The following is a 14,873-nucleotide window of genomic DNA, read 5'->3' as shown; positions in this document are numbered from 1 at the left end:
ATAGAAAGATTTGTTTTTATGAATGAAGCCAACCTCAACTTAACAATAAAAAAAATATATTATCAATACACATAAACCCAGTTTGTCACTAGTATCAGTCTATAAATACTCAAAACAAACACGCTGTTGTCGCTTACGGCCACACTGAACACGCCCGATCTCGTCTGATCTCGGAAGTTAAGCATAAACATATAATGCTATGATCAAATTTCCACTTATGCATAGTATCATTTTATTTGGATAAAGTTGAAGGGAAGTATTAGCATTCTTTCGTATGAATTCTAATTGACTAGCTTGGATTGCTTAATTTTTTTCACTGATAAAATATAAATATGGCTAAAATACATACAAATATTAATGTGGTGATGTCTATGTTTAACATTAGCATGGTTTATTACGTCTTTCTTTTCCTTATATTGTCTATACCTGATCTTAGTAGCGAAAGATTTTTGTATGCGGAACCTTTGCTGCGCGTCGGTTGTTTCCGGGGGTAAGGAAATCTGGTGGGACTCGGTGGGAAGCGGCTTCTGCACTTGTTGCCACGTCGGAGTAGTTGGAGATCCCGGTTTATTCATTTTACAGAGACAACAGGAATCACTTGCGGAGGACTCTTGGTTGAGCTGCAGTCATGGTGAGTCTGCTCACCTTTTATTTAAGCCGGTGGCGAAGTTACTTGGTTGTGATTTTGTTTTTTTTAACCGTGAGCTGCTGACGTGCCCAAAGTAGCTAGCTCGTTAGCAGATTTGCTAATAGTAGCTGGCTAACCATATAACATGCAATGTCTTTATTTCTGCGTGTTTCTTTTAATTATTTATGTGTTTTTTTGTGTTTCAGGTTTCCGTTATTAACACGGTGGACACCTCTCACGAGGACATGATCGTAAGTTTTCCCATTTGTTGCTCTTTTCCGTTCAGTCCAAGCTAGGCTGGTGGTCGAGGCTAACGTTAGCATTCAGTTAGACCTGTATTGTGGCTGTTTGTTGAGCAATATCAGATGAAAACTCTTTAAGAAAAACCGTCATCCTCTGAAAATATAACGTATGAAATGTGCTGTTATGATATCAGACCAGTTCCAGTCTGCAGTGGCAAATGACTAAAGGCTTGACCCATGATTCTGCACCAAAGCAAAACCTTTATATGACTGCTAAGGTGCTACAACAAGCTATAGGCTGGTGGTGGACTGTTTACTATGTGGAGTAGCACTAAGAGGAGTGGATGTGGAAACACTGCATAGATTGAATGAAGTACGATCACTTATTTTTGCGAAGTGGCCAAGGGTAGACTTCAAGTTCACCCTGAACGTAGCTGAAGCAAGCCTGAGTCGCCAACAAATATTAGGAAATAAAATCATCTTAAGATATGTTGCCAGGGAACTATTGATCCATTGGCTGCTGTTCTGTCTGGTACAGCACGATGCCCAGATGGACTACTACGGGACTCGACTCGCCACCTGCTCCTCTGACCGCACCGTGAAAATCTTTGACGTCAGGAACGGAGGGCAGATTCTGGTGGCAGATCTCAGAGGGTAAGAACCCAACAGTTAATGGCATCAAATCTGGATTGTGTTTGAAGATCCATATATAAAAAATGTAATGTGTCATAATGCAAATTATAGTAGGTTTTTCACCTGTTACTTCTTTATCAGAAGTAAAATGCTGCAGAAAAGTTTGATACTTTGGATATTTCCCAGAGTCTTGCCTTACATGGTTCAAACCCACTCTGTCTGTCTCTGTTGTGTAGCCATGAGGGTCCCGTGTGGCAGGTGGCGTGGGCTCACCCGATGTTCGGTAACATCCTGGCTTCCTGCTCCTACGACCGCAAAGTCATCATCTGGAAGGAGGAGAACGGATCATGGGACAAGATGTACGAGTACACAGGACACGAGTCATCAGGTCCGTAGCAGAATCGCTTTGTGATGATCACTCTGATCGAACTTTAAGCTCTGTCTGTGGCTCACTGAAGCACATGCATCTGTGAGATGTTGCTGTAATTAGTCTTGGATTGAATGCTGTGTGTAAAAGTTTTGACGTCATGTTAGCAGCATCATGTGTCTGCTCAGGGACATCAGACTAGTTTGAGTGTTTTTTCCTCTCACTGTTCTGGGATGTGGGCTGAATTTGGCTCGCTTGACACCAGTATACTCCTTTAGAATCATCTGGTTTAAAGCTGAAGAACAGGTTTCGTTTCCCGTCAGTAAACTGACCCCCTGCTTTGCTCCGGTGTCTGCAGTGAACTCTGTCTGCTGGGGTCCGTATGACTTTGGTCTCATCCTGGCCTGTGGCAGCTCAGACGGAGCCATTTCCCTTCTCACATTTACTGGAGATCAACAGTGGGACATCAAGAAGATCAGCAACGCACACACTGTGAGTCTGATACACGCCTCTTTGTGATGCTGAGGTGCAACATCTGAACAGGCTTCTTCACCCTGTCGGTGTCTCTGCTGCGATTTTACTGCAGATTGGCTGTAACGCAGTGAGTTGGGCTCCTGCCGTGGTTCCGGGCAGCCTGATCGATCAGCCGTCTGGACAGAAGCCAAACTATGTCAAACGCTTCGTCTCCGGAGGCTGCGACAACCTTGTCAAACTCTGGAAGTGAGTGACCAATTTTCTGTGTAATATTTAGTGTCCTCATTGAGATCCACGCTGTTTATGCTCATTATGATTAATAAACAGATGCTAATTGTCACTTCCTGCCTTGCAGAGAGGAGGACGGTCAGTGGAAGGAGGATCAGAAGCTGGAGGCTCACAGTGATTGGGTGAGAGACGTCGGCTGGGCTCCTTCTATTGGTCTTCCCACCAGCACCATCGCAAGCTGCTCTCAGGTGAGATTTAACAGACCCAGCGATACAGTGGTTACTGTATGTATGTGCTCTGACATTTAATTATGAAGCTAACTTCATAGCAATATAAGTACGGAGAGAAGGTAGAGTGCTTTAGCTGTGACAGGCTTTTGCATTTGTGTGGCCCTTCTCGGCCACCGTAGATTACAGTATACTTCATTTAAAGCTAAACATAAGGCTATTTTCTCTAAACATACCACTAGATGGAGCTAAAGTCGGCATGCAGTTAGTCACAGGAGGTTTTCTTCATAAATATTTATCACTTTATAAAACTGGGCTGAATCACAACACCCTGTGAAATATGTGTTTGATATTTTTATGCACTTACCTCGACTGTTTCTCCTTTGTGCCTTCTTCCAGGACGGTCGCGTTTTTATCTGGACGTGTGATGATCCAGCAGGAAACACCTGGACGGCCAAACTGCTCCACAAGTTCAACGATGTGGTGTGGCACGTCAGCTGGTCCATCACTGGGAACATACTGGCTGTTTCTGGAGGAGACAACAAGGTAAAACATGTGGTGTAGCCCATCCCAGCACAGTCCTGCACTTGTGCAGTCAAACTGTGAATTTTTCCCTCTTTCACACACAGTAATGCTGGACGGCTAAGCCCTTTATTCTTCCTTTGTTTGTCCTTAAACTTCAAATGAACCCGGTGCAGTGCTGCATCAGTGTCGTACTTTAGACATGCCACCATGGAACAATCAGAGGTGTGCGCCTGTGCATTGTTTCCTATGAGTCATTCCACTGGACCATCTCAGCCGTCACTTTGGAGCCGTTAGTTCCTCTGATGGCACCTTCATGCTTTTCCCACACAACATTGAATAGGAGGTGTGACCTCACAGAGGCTCAGGACTATCCCTCAGAAATCCAGCCTGCCAGGCGCCACATTGTGAGCTCACAGCTGAACCACAGTGAGGACATATTGGCAGTTAGGGGGTGTTTTAGCTGAGACACTTTCCTAATTTGCGTGTGTCTTTTTATTTTAATAAAAGTTACTTTTATGTTGATATTTTCCTCACAAACATAACTTAAAATCCTCTAGTGAGGCGAGCTGTGAGCTTCCTCAGCAGCTCGTTGTGCCTGCTTGTATAACAGGAACGATCCAGTGCATTAAAAACGGTCTCAGGATGTCTCCTACCTGTCACAGTTAATGATGGACTTCTGATGTCTGACTGCTCGCTCTTAGGTGACGCTGTGGAAGGAGTCCATGGACGGTCAGTGGGCGTGCATCAGTGATGTCAGCAAAGGACAAGGCGCCGTCTCCACCATCACAGACACGCAGCAGAACGAGCAGTGACACGGTGACCCCCTGCGAGCGATGAATGAATGAACCTGCTGGACATTTGGACAAAAAAGACGTCCACAGTGATTGAACTGCTCTGTAATCTTATCAGGCCGCCGCACGAGTTCGACCTTCAGGATAAAGATGTATCGATTTAATCAGAGGGGAGAGAAACAAACCTTCAGACATTTCTGTTTTCCCAGTTCTCACACATTCACGAATGTCTGTTGAAATAAAACTCGGCGTCATGCCTTCCCACGATGCTTTGCTCCTGAAACATTCCACCTCCATCTGCAGAAAACAAACAAAAAAAAACACCAGATGAGCCGCCGTCCCTCGACTTTCAGCTCTTATTTTAATTTTCATCCAGCAGGAAACGTCACACAGCAGCAGTGTTGTTTTCTATTCATGTGTTTGTTTACATCAGACTGTAAACAACCCTTAGCAAAAATATTACTTCCTGGTTTATTTAGTAAGCTGCACTCTGCCAAGACGACCGTGGATCAGAAACCCTGGATGTTTTTCATATTTGATGTCATTAAATAATTATTAATGTTACAGCAGTACTCTGTCTTTTTTCACTTCCTCACTCATTATGTCCAACATTAAAGGACAGACGTGTGTGTGTGTGTGTGTGTGTGTGTGTGTGTGTGTGTGTGTGTTGGGGTGGGAAGTAACTAAGAAAACCTAACTCCTTATAAAGACCTCGAGCTTTAAAGTGTCAGCGCCCTGTAATGTGTGTGATAATCTCCTCGGCTGCATTCAGACAGGAAACACACACTGCCACTGACAACAAAGACCGCAGAGTGTGTGTGTGTGTGTGTGTGTGTGTGAGAGAGACACTTCCTGCTCAGCTGGTGGTTGTTCAGTTCTCTGCAGACTTTGCCGACACATCAGCAGTTGTTACTGTTGTTTCTGCAGCCGCACCGGTGAGTTTTTCTTCTGTTGAAATTTACAGTCGCAGTTAGACTTTAACTTTGTAGACGTCAGTGTGTGAAGCAAACACCCGCAGCTCTAAAGTTCAGGTTCAGTCACAGTTCAAGGTGTCCAACTTTTATAATGTTAATTGATGTATTTTTTTTTATGGGTGCAGTGGCAGAAAGTGAAACCGTTTCAAATTCAACATAACGTATAAACATCCTAACTTCTTCCTCTTTGGAATGCAAATGAGTGTAGGACCGTCTAAAGTTATTATCATTATTGAATGCATGAATGCAAGGTGGATTTTAGACCGAAGGCATTTTCGCTTTTCAACCATCGTCTCCATTTTATCCCTTCAGACTGAAGTCAAAATGAAAGTAGCAGCTTTCAATGCCAAAAACCTGGGAGGGAAAAAAGTCTCGGACCAGAGCGTCGTCCAAACCCTCGTCAAGGTAATAATAACTGACTATACAGCAGCTGGAAGCCTGATAATGGGTTAAAGATTAAGAAGGTGGTGTGTGTTTGCTCCAGATCATGTCTCGGTACAGTGTGGTGGTGATACTGGAGGTGGTGGATAAGAAAGGTGGAGCCATGAAGAAGTTACTGGCGCAGCTCAACAAAGCAAAGTGAGTCATGAAAACCTTTAATAACAAAGGATGTGGAGTCCCTGAGAGGCCGAGCTCCATCACACCTGTGAGATCTCACAGCACCACACAGGTGCAGGCTTACATGTGGTTCCTAGAGTCTGCTACGTAGAACAGGAGGCCCGCAAAGCCTAAACCTTTACCAGAACTATAACTTTTCTTTGGTCTACTCACCTCTCTGTTCCTTCCTCTCTGTCCTGCACTCTCTTCTCCTCCGTCACCCGACCAGCCACCAGCAGGAGGCCCTTAAGAGCCTGGTCCTGCTCGGTGTTTCAGGGGGTTTGACCTGCCACTCTGGCCTTCGCTGCTTGTGCAGGGGTCAGGCTCTGGGTGTCTGTAGAGCACACAAACGAGACTGAAACTGGAACCACTGACATGGAAACACAGACTTAGGTGGGTTAGTTGTATGTCAGGCTTCGTCACACCTGGCCTTGGAGCTGATGTAAACAGGTTTCATGTCTGAATGTCTTTCACATGAAGGTTTAAGGATCAAAACGTCTCTACAGACCAGTTTTGCAACATTAAGCACATTTTAAAAAGCTAAATTCGCCCTTCTGTAACAAGCTTCTCTACCTTTTTCTTAAGTCTCAACCATTGACAGTAAAAACTATGGACAGAGCTTCCGTGACGTCACCTGTTTGTTTCTGAAGAGCCGTTCTGAGGCTCAGTGGGAGGTTCCAGGACGTTGATGACCGCCGCCATGTTGGCAGCGTCACGTCCGCCAAAACTCCAAAACATGTTCTTTTCTGCTTTGAAGTCATTTTAACATGGGGGTCTATGGGAAATTACTCGCTTTTGGAGCCAGCCCCAAGTGGTTGCGGCGTGAATTACAAGTTTTGACACTTCCGCATGGGCTTCAAGTCTGAGCCCCGAAGGCTGCTGCTTGGTCTCAACACATTTGACCTCCACTATATTCGTATGTACTAGCTTAGCATTGGTATGTTAGCTTCAGACTAGCAGCAGTTTATGTGACCTCGTAATGCTTTTCTGTTTCCTTCAGTAAGAATCGTCCTTACGCCATGGAGGCCAGCGACCCGCTGGGACGAGACACCTACAAGGAGAAGTTTGTTTGTTTCTACAGGTGGGTCGTGTTAGCCTCACATAGAGCTGATGATGAAGCCACTGGTATGTACCACAGTGTCTCCTTACATGTTTGTGTGTCTCAGAGAGGACGAGGTGAACCTGGAGGACAGGTACCAGTATGAAGACAACCAAACAGGAGATGAAGACGCCTTCGCCAGAGAGCCCTTCATCCTGCGCTTCAGCTGCCCCACCACAGGTCTGAGTTCTCTATCAGACCTGTCTTCAGTCATCACGAGGTGCAGACTGTGTGTGTTTATGTCTCTGTACCTGTGCTCAGCTGTGAACGACCTGGTCCTGATCCCGGTCCACACCAAGCCGGAGGACTCTCTTAAGGAGCTGGATGAGCTGCACGACGTGGTCACTGCTGTCAGGGAGAGATGGGGAACAGATGTAAGTCAAACATTTACATAATGTACGAAGCAGATAATGAACCAAATGAACTGGGCAGCAGACAGACGTCAGCTCCGGCTGTCAACAGACTGTAGCATGTTACAGGTTTCTGATGCTTCTGGGCACTGTTGTGCAGCTTTAAGAACATAAAACATCCCATCCCGGTGTGTTTATCCTGCAGAACATTATGATTTTGGGGGACTTTAATGCAGATGGACGATATCTGTCCAACAAGAAGAAGAACATGATCAGCATCCGCTCCGCTCCCTACCATTGGCTGATCGATGATGATGTCGACACCACGAGTAGCAACCTCAATGACAACACCTATGACAGGTGACAGCACACGTTAGCACATCTATCAGGGTGTTTTTTATGAGATCAGGCGCCTCATGATGCCTCTGCCGCCAACAGGATCGTGGTGTACGGAGACCACATGCTGGAGGCCGTCGTCCCCGGCTCGGCCAAATCTTTTAACTTCCAGACCGAGTTCAAGCTGACGGATGAGGAGGTAACGATGAAGACCTCCTGTGACAGCATGACAGAGCACACGATGTCAGTTAACATGTGTCTTTTCTCTCTGAGGCTCTCAGCATCAGTGACCATTACCCCGTGGAGGTGGAGCTGGAGCTGAAGACAAAGGGGCAAAAGAATAAAGCGACGCCCCGATCGACAAACACAACTTCCACCACAGCACAGAAGAGAGGTGGGTTCATCTTGGTGCTTCATTTGGTAACTGTGTATATTGTATGAAATCCAAAACAAAACAAAAATCAACAAACTGATAGTGAAGCAGCTTCCTTCCTGTTATTATGAACCAACAGGACCACAGAAGAAGAAGACTGTCGCAGCAAAGAGGAAGCGAGGACAGACATCAGAGACTCCGAAACAGAGAAGACATGTCCGTTGACCGAACAGCTTCAATTAGACGTCAGAAGACCCGAACACTGAGGTCCTTTCTCTGCAGTGCGTTAGAATATTCCCCCATCGGGGTGTTACTGTGAGTTTAAGTCAAATAATGTCATCTGAAAGATTCAATAAATATCAGTGACAGTGTTTGAGGAGTCTCGTGTCTCTTTTTGCTGCTCAGATATGAACTCAGAGGTCGTCCCCTCTGAAGGGAGAGTGACCTGAAACCTTAAAACCAGACACAACCGGTGTTTACATACATGCTTCTCATGTGGTTATATATGCTACATGGGAGGGATGTTGTTGTCACGGTAACCGTTAAAGACGTGGAAATACTGTTTAGAGAGGGGAGAGTCCCATGAAGAGGTCGTGTGTGTGCATTTAATGTGCTGTGAAAACGTTTTTAAGTTAAAAGGTGTTTTTAATGCTGATGATGCTTGAAAGGTGAAAGCCCGAGGCAGTATGGAGAACAGATCAGGCTTTTCTCACCTCCACCTGCTGGAGGTGGAAGATCCTCTCTGCACAGAGACACCCCAGCAGCGTCGCTCCTCCTCTCCTGACTCCACCCCGAGGAGGTTTAAAAGGCCACGGAGGACACCTGAGACTCCTCACTAAGGGTCAGACCTCTCTGTCCTCAGCCCTCGGCCACTTCTCTGCTGCTCTTCATCAACTCTCCTCCTCCGTCTCTGCACCATGAGTCTGAGCCGAACCAAGCGAATCAGCTCCAGTAACTCGGTCCGGAGCAGCAGCGGCGGCTCCCGGAGGCTGAGCGGCTTTGGCCCCGGTCAGGGAGGTTTCAGCGGCATCTCCCTGAGCAGCAGCTCTCTGTACGCGGGCACCAATGGGCACCACCACGGCCTGGGGGCCTCACTGACCTCCCTGTCTGTCAACAAGAGCCTGCTGGCCCCCCTCAACCTGGAGATCGACCCCAGCCTGTCCATGAGCCGGGCCCACGAGAAGGAGCAGATCAAGAGCCTCAACAACCGCTTCGCAAGCTTCATAGACAAGGTACAGAGCTGCAGCAGCGTGATGAAGGGCACATTAACCCCTTCTGCAAATATAAAACCTTATTTTTATATACATGTACTAAAAAAAATCAAATGAAACACATGATACTGATTGAGGCTGAAAATAGAATTTACAGTTAAATATTTTAAAATAAGACTTTTTAACCCTTTAAATGATGTGAAAAGCATCATAAAGGCATTTAGTGGGTTAACTTTTCTTGTGAAATTTTAAATGTAATCTAAATACAATCTCAGACTCTTCTAATCTGACCTGCAGCTCACTCATAATCTGTCATCACACTGAAACACAGACATTTATGAATGTGTTTGTAGGAACCAGACACATCTGTTGCATGTTTGAACTTTAAACCTGCTCTGAAACCCAAACCAGACCCGAAGGAGCCACAAAAGTCTGAGTCCGGGCCGGATCTCTGACTGACCTCCATGATGGATGCAACAGCTACACACAGATAGAAACACGATCCCCATCACAGCCACTGCTCCAGTTTAAATTAAAGACGCTACAAATAAATGCATGTTTTAATCTGTGCCCGCGTCAAAGACACACAAACAGGCCAGTGTTGTAAAAACAGGATGTAAACATGAGAAGTTCCTGCAGAACACAGAACACAGAACACAGCCTGCACACATTCCCACAGAGAGGGGTGGGGGAGGCTGTGTGATAACGGCGGACATCGATACTCCACTCAGGGAACATCTCTGCTTTCTCACGGAGTGGGTAACACACTCACAATAGAAGCTTTGTTAGCAGAGATACACTTCAGGTGCACGGGGGACAGAGAGAGAGAGACAGAGAGCTGCTGGACGGACGCCCGCCTGTCCAAATGGACAAAATGGACAAAATGAACAAGTTTAAATCTAAAATTCCTGCATGTTTATTTATTAGTAAATAATAAAGGAGGAATTCTACACATTTAATCCTAAAGTCATTATTAACAAACACGCTGTCGACATGGAACTCTTACATCCCTGTAAATGAGATGTTTGACATGGCTTCTCAGCTAAAAGCTGACACACACACAGAGTCTTTGTCCTCGGAGCTTTAAGATGTTAAAAAGCCAACCTGGACCTTTAACAGAAGAACAGCCCGGTGTTGTGTGCTCGTCTCCTTCACTGACCTGTAGCACAAACTGTGCAGCTGTGCACGAAGACATGGAGACACTGACCCTGCAGCTACCTGCTGTAATCCAACCCCAGCTGGCCCGACTCCTTCCTGAAACATTAAAGAGCGCGTTCCCTCATGCAGAGAAGTCATTAGTCCAACGCAGACCATAGACAGAGTTCTACTTGTTGCAGAGTGCAGTTTAAACCTGGGTAATAACAGAGAAGGTCACTGGGAAATATTCTGCAAAAACACCAGAAATCTGAGCTGCAAACACGTCATTGACTCCATCTAAACGTTCCTTTAAAGGCCGCGGAGCTTCACACAGGAGTCAGAATGCATCTGGGATTTAAACTCTGGATATTTAAGCTATCTGTCCCATTTCCCTTCTATAGAGCGGCCTTGTAACCTGATCAATCAGGTCAGACGCGTCTCAGAGGGACAGCACAACACAGGTTTTGTGTTCGACGGTATAAAAGGCCGCGGATAAACCCGGCCGCGGGCGGGAAACACGAGCTGAGGCCTGGAGCACAGTCCGGTGTTGACACTGAGCTGAATGTCTGCTGGAACAACGGCGTTCCTTCGACCTCTGGGAGGACATCATCTTTCTGATGGTTTAGTCCATATTAGGCTGAAGACAAGCTTTTACATCAGAATACAGTCATAAACAGGACGACATATTTTCAGAGGGAGATGAAGGATCAGCCAACGATGATTTTTAGAAATAAATAATAGAGCAGCAGTGAGTCATGAAGGACTTTTCTAGCCCGCAAAGCAAAGTCAATGTCATTATGATCTGTTAGCATTAGCGCCACTAAATGCAGTAATTACAGAGGCATTCAGGAATGTATGACATGAACAGGGATTTAACTTTAACCTCACATAGGATAGCTGTTTCCCCTGTTCTTCTAAACTGGGTCAAGAATATAAGCAAGTTTCTAAAAAATAAATATCTTACGTTAATTTAATTTAGTAAAGTGAGTTTGGACTCGTGGTCCGCTCCTCATTCCTGCACCAGGCTAACAGCATAGAACCAGTTAAGCTACTACTAGCATAACACATCCAAACCGCTGACTCTCAGCTGTGAGGTCCACTGCTGGTTCCGGTGGGTTTTTACATGTATTGATCTGTTGTTGTGTGAAGATGTGTTCGTACATTCTGACCCGCCTTCCTCCCACAGGTGCGTTTTCTGGAGCAGCAGAATAAAATGCTTGAGACGAAGCTGGAGCTGCTGCAGGGTCAGGGTGTGAGCCGGTCCAACGTGGAGCCCCTGTTCGAGGCCTACATGGCAGGCTTGAGGCGCCAGATGGACCTGGTCAACAACGACAAGACCAAACTGGACGGGGAGCTGAGGAACATGCAGGGCCTGGTGGAGGACTACAAACACAAGTAAAGAACATCGGCTGAGTTCTTGAATGTCCCGGCATTGTTTGTGTCACTAAACGCACCGGGCTCTGTCTCTGCCACAGATACGAGGACGAGATTAACAAGAGAAACAACCTGGAGAATGACTTTGTTATCCTAAAGAAGGTCAGCACACACACTCATGTTCCTTCATACAGGTGTGGTCAGTAAGACGAAGCGCTCCATTGTCCCGTCTCATTGTCCTTACTGTCTCTCCTGCATTCCCACATGCATCACAACCCATAAATAACTTGGCAGCTTTCCTTTTCAGTGTGGGAGCAGCAGCTGGGGTCACATTTAAATGGACACTTTACTGTAATATACCCACAGTCTCCAGGTCTAAACTGTCATTGCCAGTAATTATACTGTGGCTCAGTGGTAGAGCAGGGTTGTCCAATAACCGGAAGGTCAGCGGTTCGACCCCAGCTCCTCCCTAGTCATCAGTGTGTGTCCTTGGGCAAGGCACCACATTGCCTCCAGTGCACTCACTGGTGTATGAATGCGTATGAATGCGCACCTTGGCAGCCACGTCTCCGTCAGTCTCCCCCTGGGGAGCTGTGGCTACCACTGGTAGCTTACCACTGCCACTGTGTGAATGTGGTGTGAAAGAATAATGCATCTCAATGTAAGCTTTGCCCAACAGAGCAGAAAAGCGCAATATAAGACCAATGCATCACTGATTTTCATAATTTTCTGTTTCACTGTGACAACTTTTGTGCCACAGAAATGTTTCAATAACAACGAAAAACGTCAAAATATCAGAATGTAAAGCAGCCGCCTCGCTTCTGAGTTAGCCACAAACCTTTAGAAGAAAATACATTTCATAATTTATAGAAATACAAAGCTAACTCCTGCTAATGTCAGCTAACGCCTCAGATCTCAGTAAGATTTCCTCTCTCTCATGAGTATCATCAGGTTTTTGTGGTTTAATCCTATATAAATATATACTTATGTCATTTTAAGTTAATTATTTGGCTTTATGGTTAGGTTGTGAATAATTTCTTTTTTTGCGGTAGCTAGCTGACATGTAGTTCTGTTGTTTCTGTTGTTTAAAGGACAGACTGATACATCTTTATGGGCTGTAATCATATAATCGCCTCTGATCCTTCTTCAAAATACACACATGTAATTTAGTATTTGTATCCTGTACATTGTGTTTCTGTGTGTTTTCAGGACGTAGACTCAGCCTACCTGGTCAAGGCTGATCTGGAGGACAAGGTTGGATCTCTGACTGATGAGATCAACTTCCTGCGTAACATCTATGAGGAGGTGTAGTTCATGTATTTGCTGAGTTGACCTGTGAAAACTATGACTTTGATTTACGACTGAAAGGCATTTACAGTGTGAAAGTGTCCACGTCGTAGAAGAGGAGCTCATAGAACACACAGCTGTAACTTCATCACCTCTTCTTCCGTGCACCCTGTCCAGGAGCTGCGTGAGCTGCAGGCCAGCATCAAAGACACCTCGGTGGTGGTGCAGATGGACAACAGTCGCAGCCTGAACATGGAGCAGATCGTGGCTGAGGTCAAAGCTCAGTACGAGGAGATAGCAGCCCGCAGCCGGGAGGAGGCAGAGGCCTGGTACAAGAGCAAGGTGAGGATGAAGACACGGGACGAACACAACCGCAGGGATGTGCTACAACAACGTGTTTGTGTTTGTGAGAGCATGAATATACCCCACGCTTCACTGTTGACCTTCTGCCTCTTGCAGTTCGACCAAATGTCAGTGCAGGCCAGCCAGTTTGGAGACGAGCTGCGGATGGTGAAGGGAGAGGTCGCAGAGGTCAACCGACTGATCAGCCGCCTGCAGAGTGAGATAGAAGCTGTCAAAGCTCAGGTACAGCTAGAGGCAGTGTTCAGTATCAGTTCAGACATCATATTCAGCACTGTGGGTTCATCGTCTCTGCCCACCCCTCCTTCCTCAGCGTGGCAGCCTGGAGAACCAGCTGGCTGAAGCGGAGGAGCGTGGAGAGCTGGCTGTGAAAGAGGCCAAAGCTCGGACCAGAGACCTGGAGGACGCCCTGCAGAGAGCCAAGCAGGACATGGCCAGACAGCTGCGGGAGTACCAGGTGAGTGAGGAAGACGTAACGATGCACAGTGACACAAAAAAAAGAGACAGAGGTGATGTCATCCTGGTCTCCATCCACCTGCAGGACCTGATGAACCTGAAACTGGCTTTGGACATTGAGATCGCCACCTACAGGAAGCTGCTGGAAGGAGAGGAGGACAGGTGAGAGGAGGGCGGAGGAGATTACACCTGCTGCCACATCAGGCTGCTACAACAAGCAGGCAGCACCCTCTGCTGGCCAAATTACACACAACAGTTGCAGTGTTGTAGTCCTGGATGGAGAGAGAGAGAGAGAGGGGTGGAGTTCATTCATCTCTGTTTCTTTTCTGCAGACTTGGACAACAGTCCATCCTCAACATCCAGGCCATCTCCAGCTACAGTAAGTAACACACCAGGAGGCACTACTGACAGTAAGCAACACAAGCACCTGCCATGTCTGACCTGACATCTTTAAAAAAGAGGTTGGACCACAGATCCAGACGTCGTCATTAAAAGAAAGGACGTGTGTATTTGTTCATTTTAAAACCTCCTCCTCCACCGTCTCCCTGTCTGTTTCCATCCAGGTACTAAAAGTACTAATGGCTTCCACAGTAACAGCAGCTCTCCGGCCCCGAAGCTGCTGATCAAGACCACTGAGACCAGAGATCACAGCAGATTCAGCACACACTGAGAGAGCGCACACACACACACACACACACTGTGTAAGGGTTACTTTGGGAATTTATGAACTCTAAATTAGACTAGCACAAAAATAGCATCATGTAAACATGACGAATAAAGTAGGTAAACTGGGGGTTGTTTCTGACACCAGCAGTAAATAATAATAGTAAAGCATCAGTCTGACTAGTCACATGAGCCTTTAACCCTGTGGTAGACAGCTGTGTTCTTTTCTGAATAGTCTATAATAACATTATATGAACATTGGAATTATTTAGTCTGTCAGTAGTTCTGTAACGTATCAACACATTAGTACTTTGTTTTCTTAAAGGTGATCAAGTGGTTTGAGTAACTTTTCTGTGGGTTTTACAAATAAAAAAATAAATACAGTTCTTGTTTTTTTTTATTGCATCTTTAGGTATGACTGACTGCTTCTTGAAAATCATCATAGTAAAAAAAACTAACCATGAATGGGCTGACACCTTTATTTATGAGTAAACAAACACTTCCTGTTCAAAATCAAACTATAGTTCTTCACCCTCTTTCT

The 14,873-nt window shown here is 45.9% G+C and overlaps 3 protein-coding genes across 4 annotated transcripts; all 3 read left to right on the top strand.

The window, feature by feature from the left end:
* The first annotated feature begins 493 nt into the window (after positions 1 to 493).
* Positions 494 to 4,461, top strand: sec13 (SEC13 homolog, nuclear pore and COPII coat complex component). Its single transcript, XM_028429232.1, has 9 exons — positions 494 to 631; positions 835 to 879; positions 1,409 to 1,524; positions 1,740 to 1,891; positions 2,229 to 2,362; positions 2,457 to 2,590; positions 2,700 to 2,820; positions 3,199 to 3,345; positions 4,026 to 4,461. The coding sequence occupies exons 1-9, from the start codon at positions 629 to 631 to the stop codon at positions 4,134 to 4,136; spliced, it is 963 nt and encodes a 320-aa protein (XP_028285033.1). The 5' UTR covers positions 494 to 628; the 3' UTR covers positions 4,137 to 4,461.
* Positions 4,462 to 4,894: 433 nt separating this feature from the next.
* On the top strand, positions 4,895 to 8,215 carry LOC114450829 (deoxyribonuclease-1-like). The gene is made up of 10 exons (XM_028429228.1): positions 4,895 to 5,050; positions 5,402 to 5,494; positions 5,574 to 5,668; positions 6,687 to 6,767; positions 6,853 to 6,965; positions 7,047 to 7,159; positions 7,341 to 7,495; positions 7,574 to 7,670; positions 7,745 to 7,865; positions 7,984 to 8,215. Exons 2-10 carry the CDS (start codon positions 5,414 to 5,416, stop codon positions 8,067 to 8,069), a joined length of 942 nt encoding a protein of 313 aa, XP_028285029.1. The 5' UTR covers positions 4,895 to 5,050; positions 5,402 to 5,413; the 3' UTR covers positions 8,070 to 8,215.
* Positions 8,216 to 8,699: 484 nt separating this feature from the next.
* On the top strand, positions 8,700 to 14,367 carry LOC114450701 (intermediate filament protein ON3). Of its 2 annotated transcripts, XM_028429012.1 has the most exons (10): positions 8,700 to 9,076; positions 11,379 to 11,587; positions 11,668 to 11,728; positions 12,776 to 12,871; positions 13,031 to 13,195; positions 13,313 to 13,438; positions 13,527 to 13,670; positions 13,755 to 13,831; positions 14,002 to 14,048; positions 14,233 to 14,367. In XM_028429012.1, exons 1-10 carry the CDS (start codon positions 8,762 to 8,764, stop codon positions 14,337 to 14,339), a joined length of 1,347 nt encoding a protein of 448 aa, XP_028284813.1. In that variant the 5' UTR covers positions 8,700 to 8,761; the 3' UTR covers positions 14,340 to 14,367. The 2 variants fall into 2 exon arrangements, with proteins under 2 accessions (XP_028284813.1, XP_028284812.1); XM_028429011.1 differs by having other exon boundaries at positions 13,031 to 13,438.
* Positions 14,368 to 14,873: the final 506 nt, after the last annotated feature.

This window comes from Parambassis ranga, chromosome 18 (genome assembly GCF_900634625.1).
Source record: "Parambassis ranga chromosome 18, fParRan2.1, whole genome shotgun sequence".
Taxonomy (NCBI): domain Eukaryota; kingdom Metazoa; phylum Chordata; class Actinopteri; family Ambassidae; genus Parambassis; species Parambassis ranga.
This window is presented reverse-complemented; position numbering and strand designations above follow the sequence as displayed.

Excerpts from the sequence above, each read along its gene's own strand:
- sec13 (XM_028429232.1), top strand. Across the intron at positions 2,591-2,699 it reads AACCTTGTCAAACTCTGGAA|AGAGGAGGACGGTCAGTGGA; the intron begins GTGAGTGACCAA and ends CCTGCCTTGCAG. Across the intron at positions 3,346-4,025 it reads TTTCTGGAGGAGACAACAAG|GTGACGCTGTGGAAGGAGTC; the intron begins GTAAAACATGTG and ends GCTCGCTCTTAG.
- LOC114450829 (XM_028429228.1), top strand. The coding sequence starts at position 5,414 with ATGAAAGTAGCAGCTTTCAATGCCAAAAACCTGGGAGGGAAAAAAGTC. Across the intron at positions 5,495-5,573 it reads TCGTCCAAACCCTCGTCAAG|ATCATGTCTCGGTACAGTGT; the intron begins GTAATAATAACT and ends TGTTTGCTCCAG. Across the intron at positions 6,966-7,046 it reads CTTCAGCTGCCCCACCACAG|CTGTGAACGACCTGGTCCTG; the intron begins GTCTGAGTTCTC and ends ACCTGTGCTCAG.
- LOC114450701 (XM_028429011.1), top strand. The coding sequence starts at position 8,762 with ATGAGTCTGAGCCGAACCAAGCGAATCAGCTCCAGTAACTCGGTCCGG. Across the intron at positions 11,588-11,667 it reads GTGGAGGACTACAAACACAA|ATACGAGGACGAGATTAACA; the intron begins GTAAAGAACATC and ends TCTCTGCCACAG. Across the intron at positions 12,872-13,030 it reads TGCGTAACATCTATGAGGAG|GAGCTGCGTGAGCTGCAGGC; the intron begins GTGTAGTTCATG and ends CACCCTGTCCAG.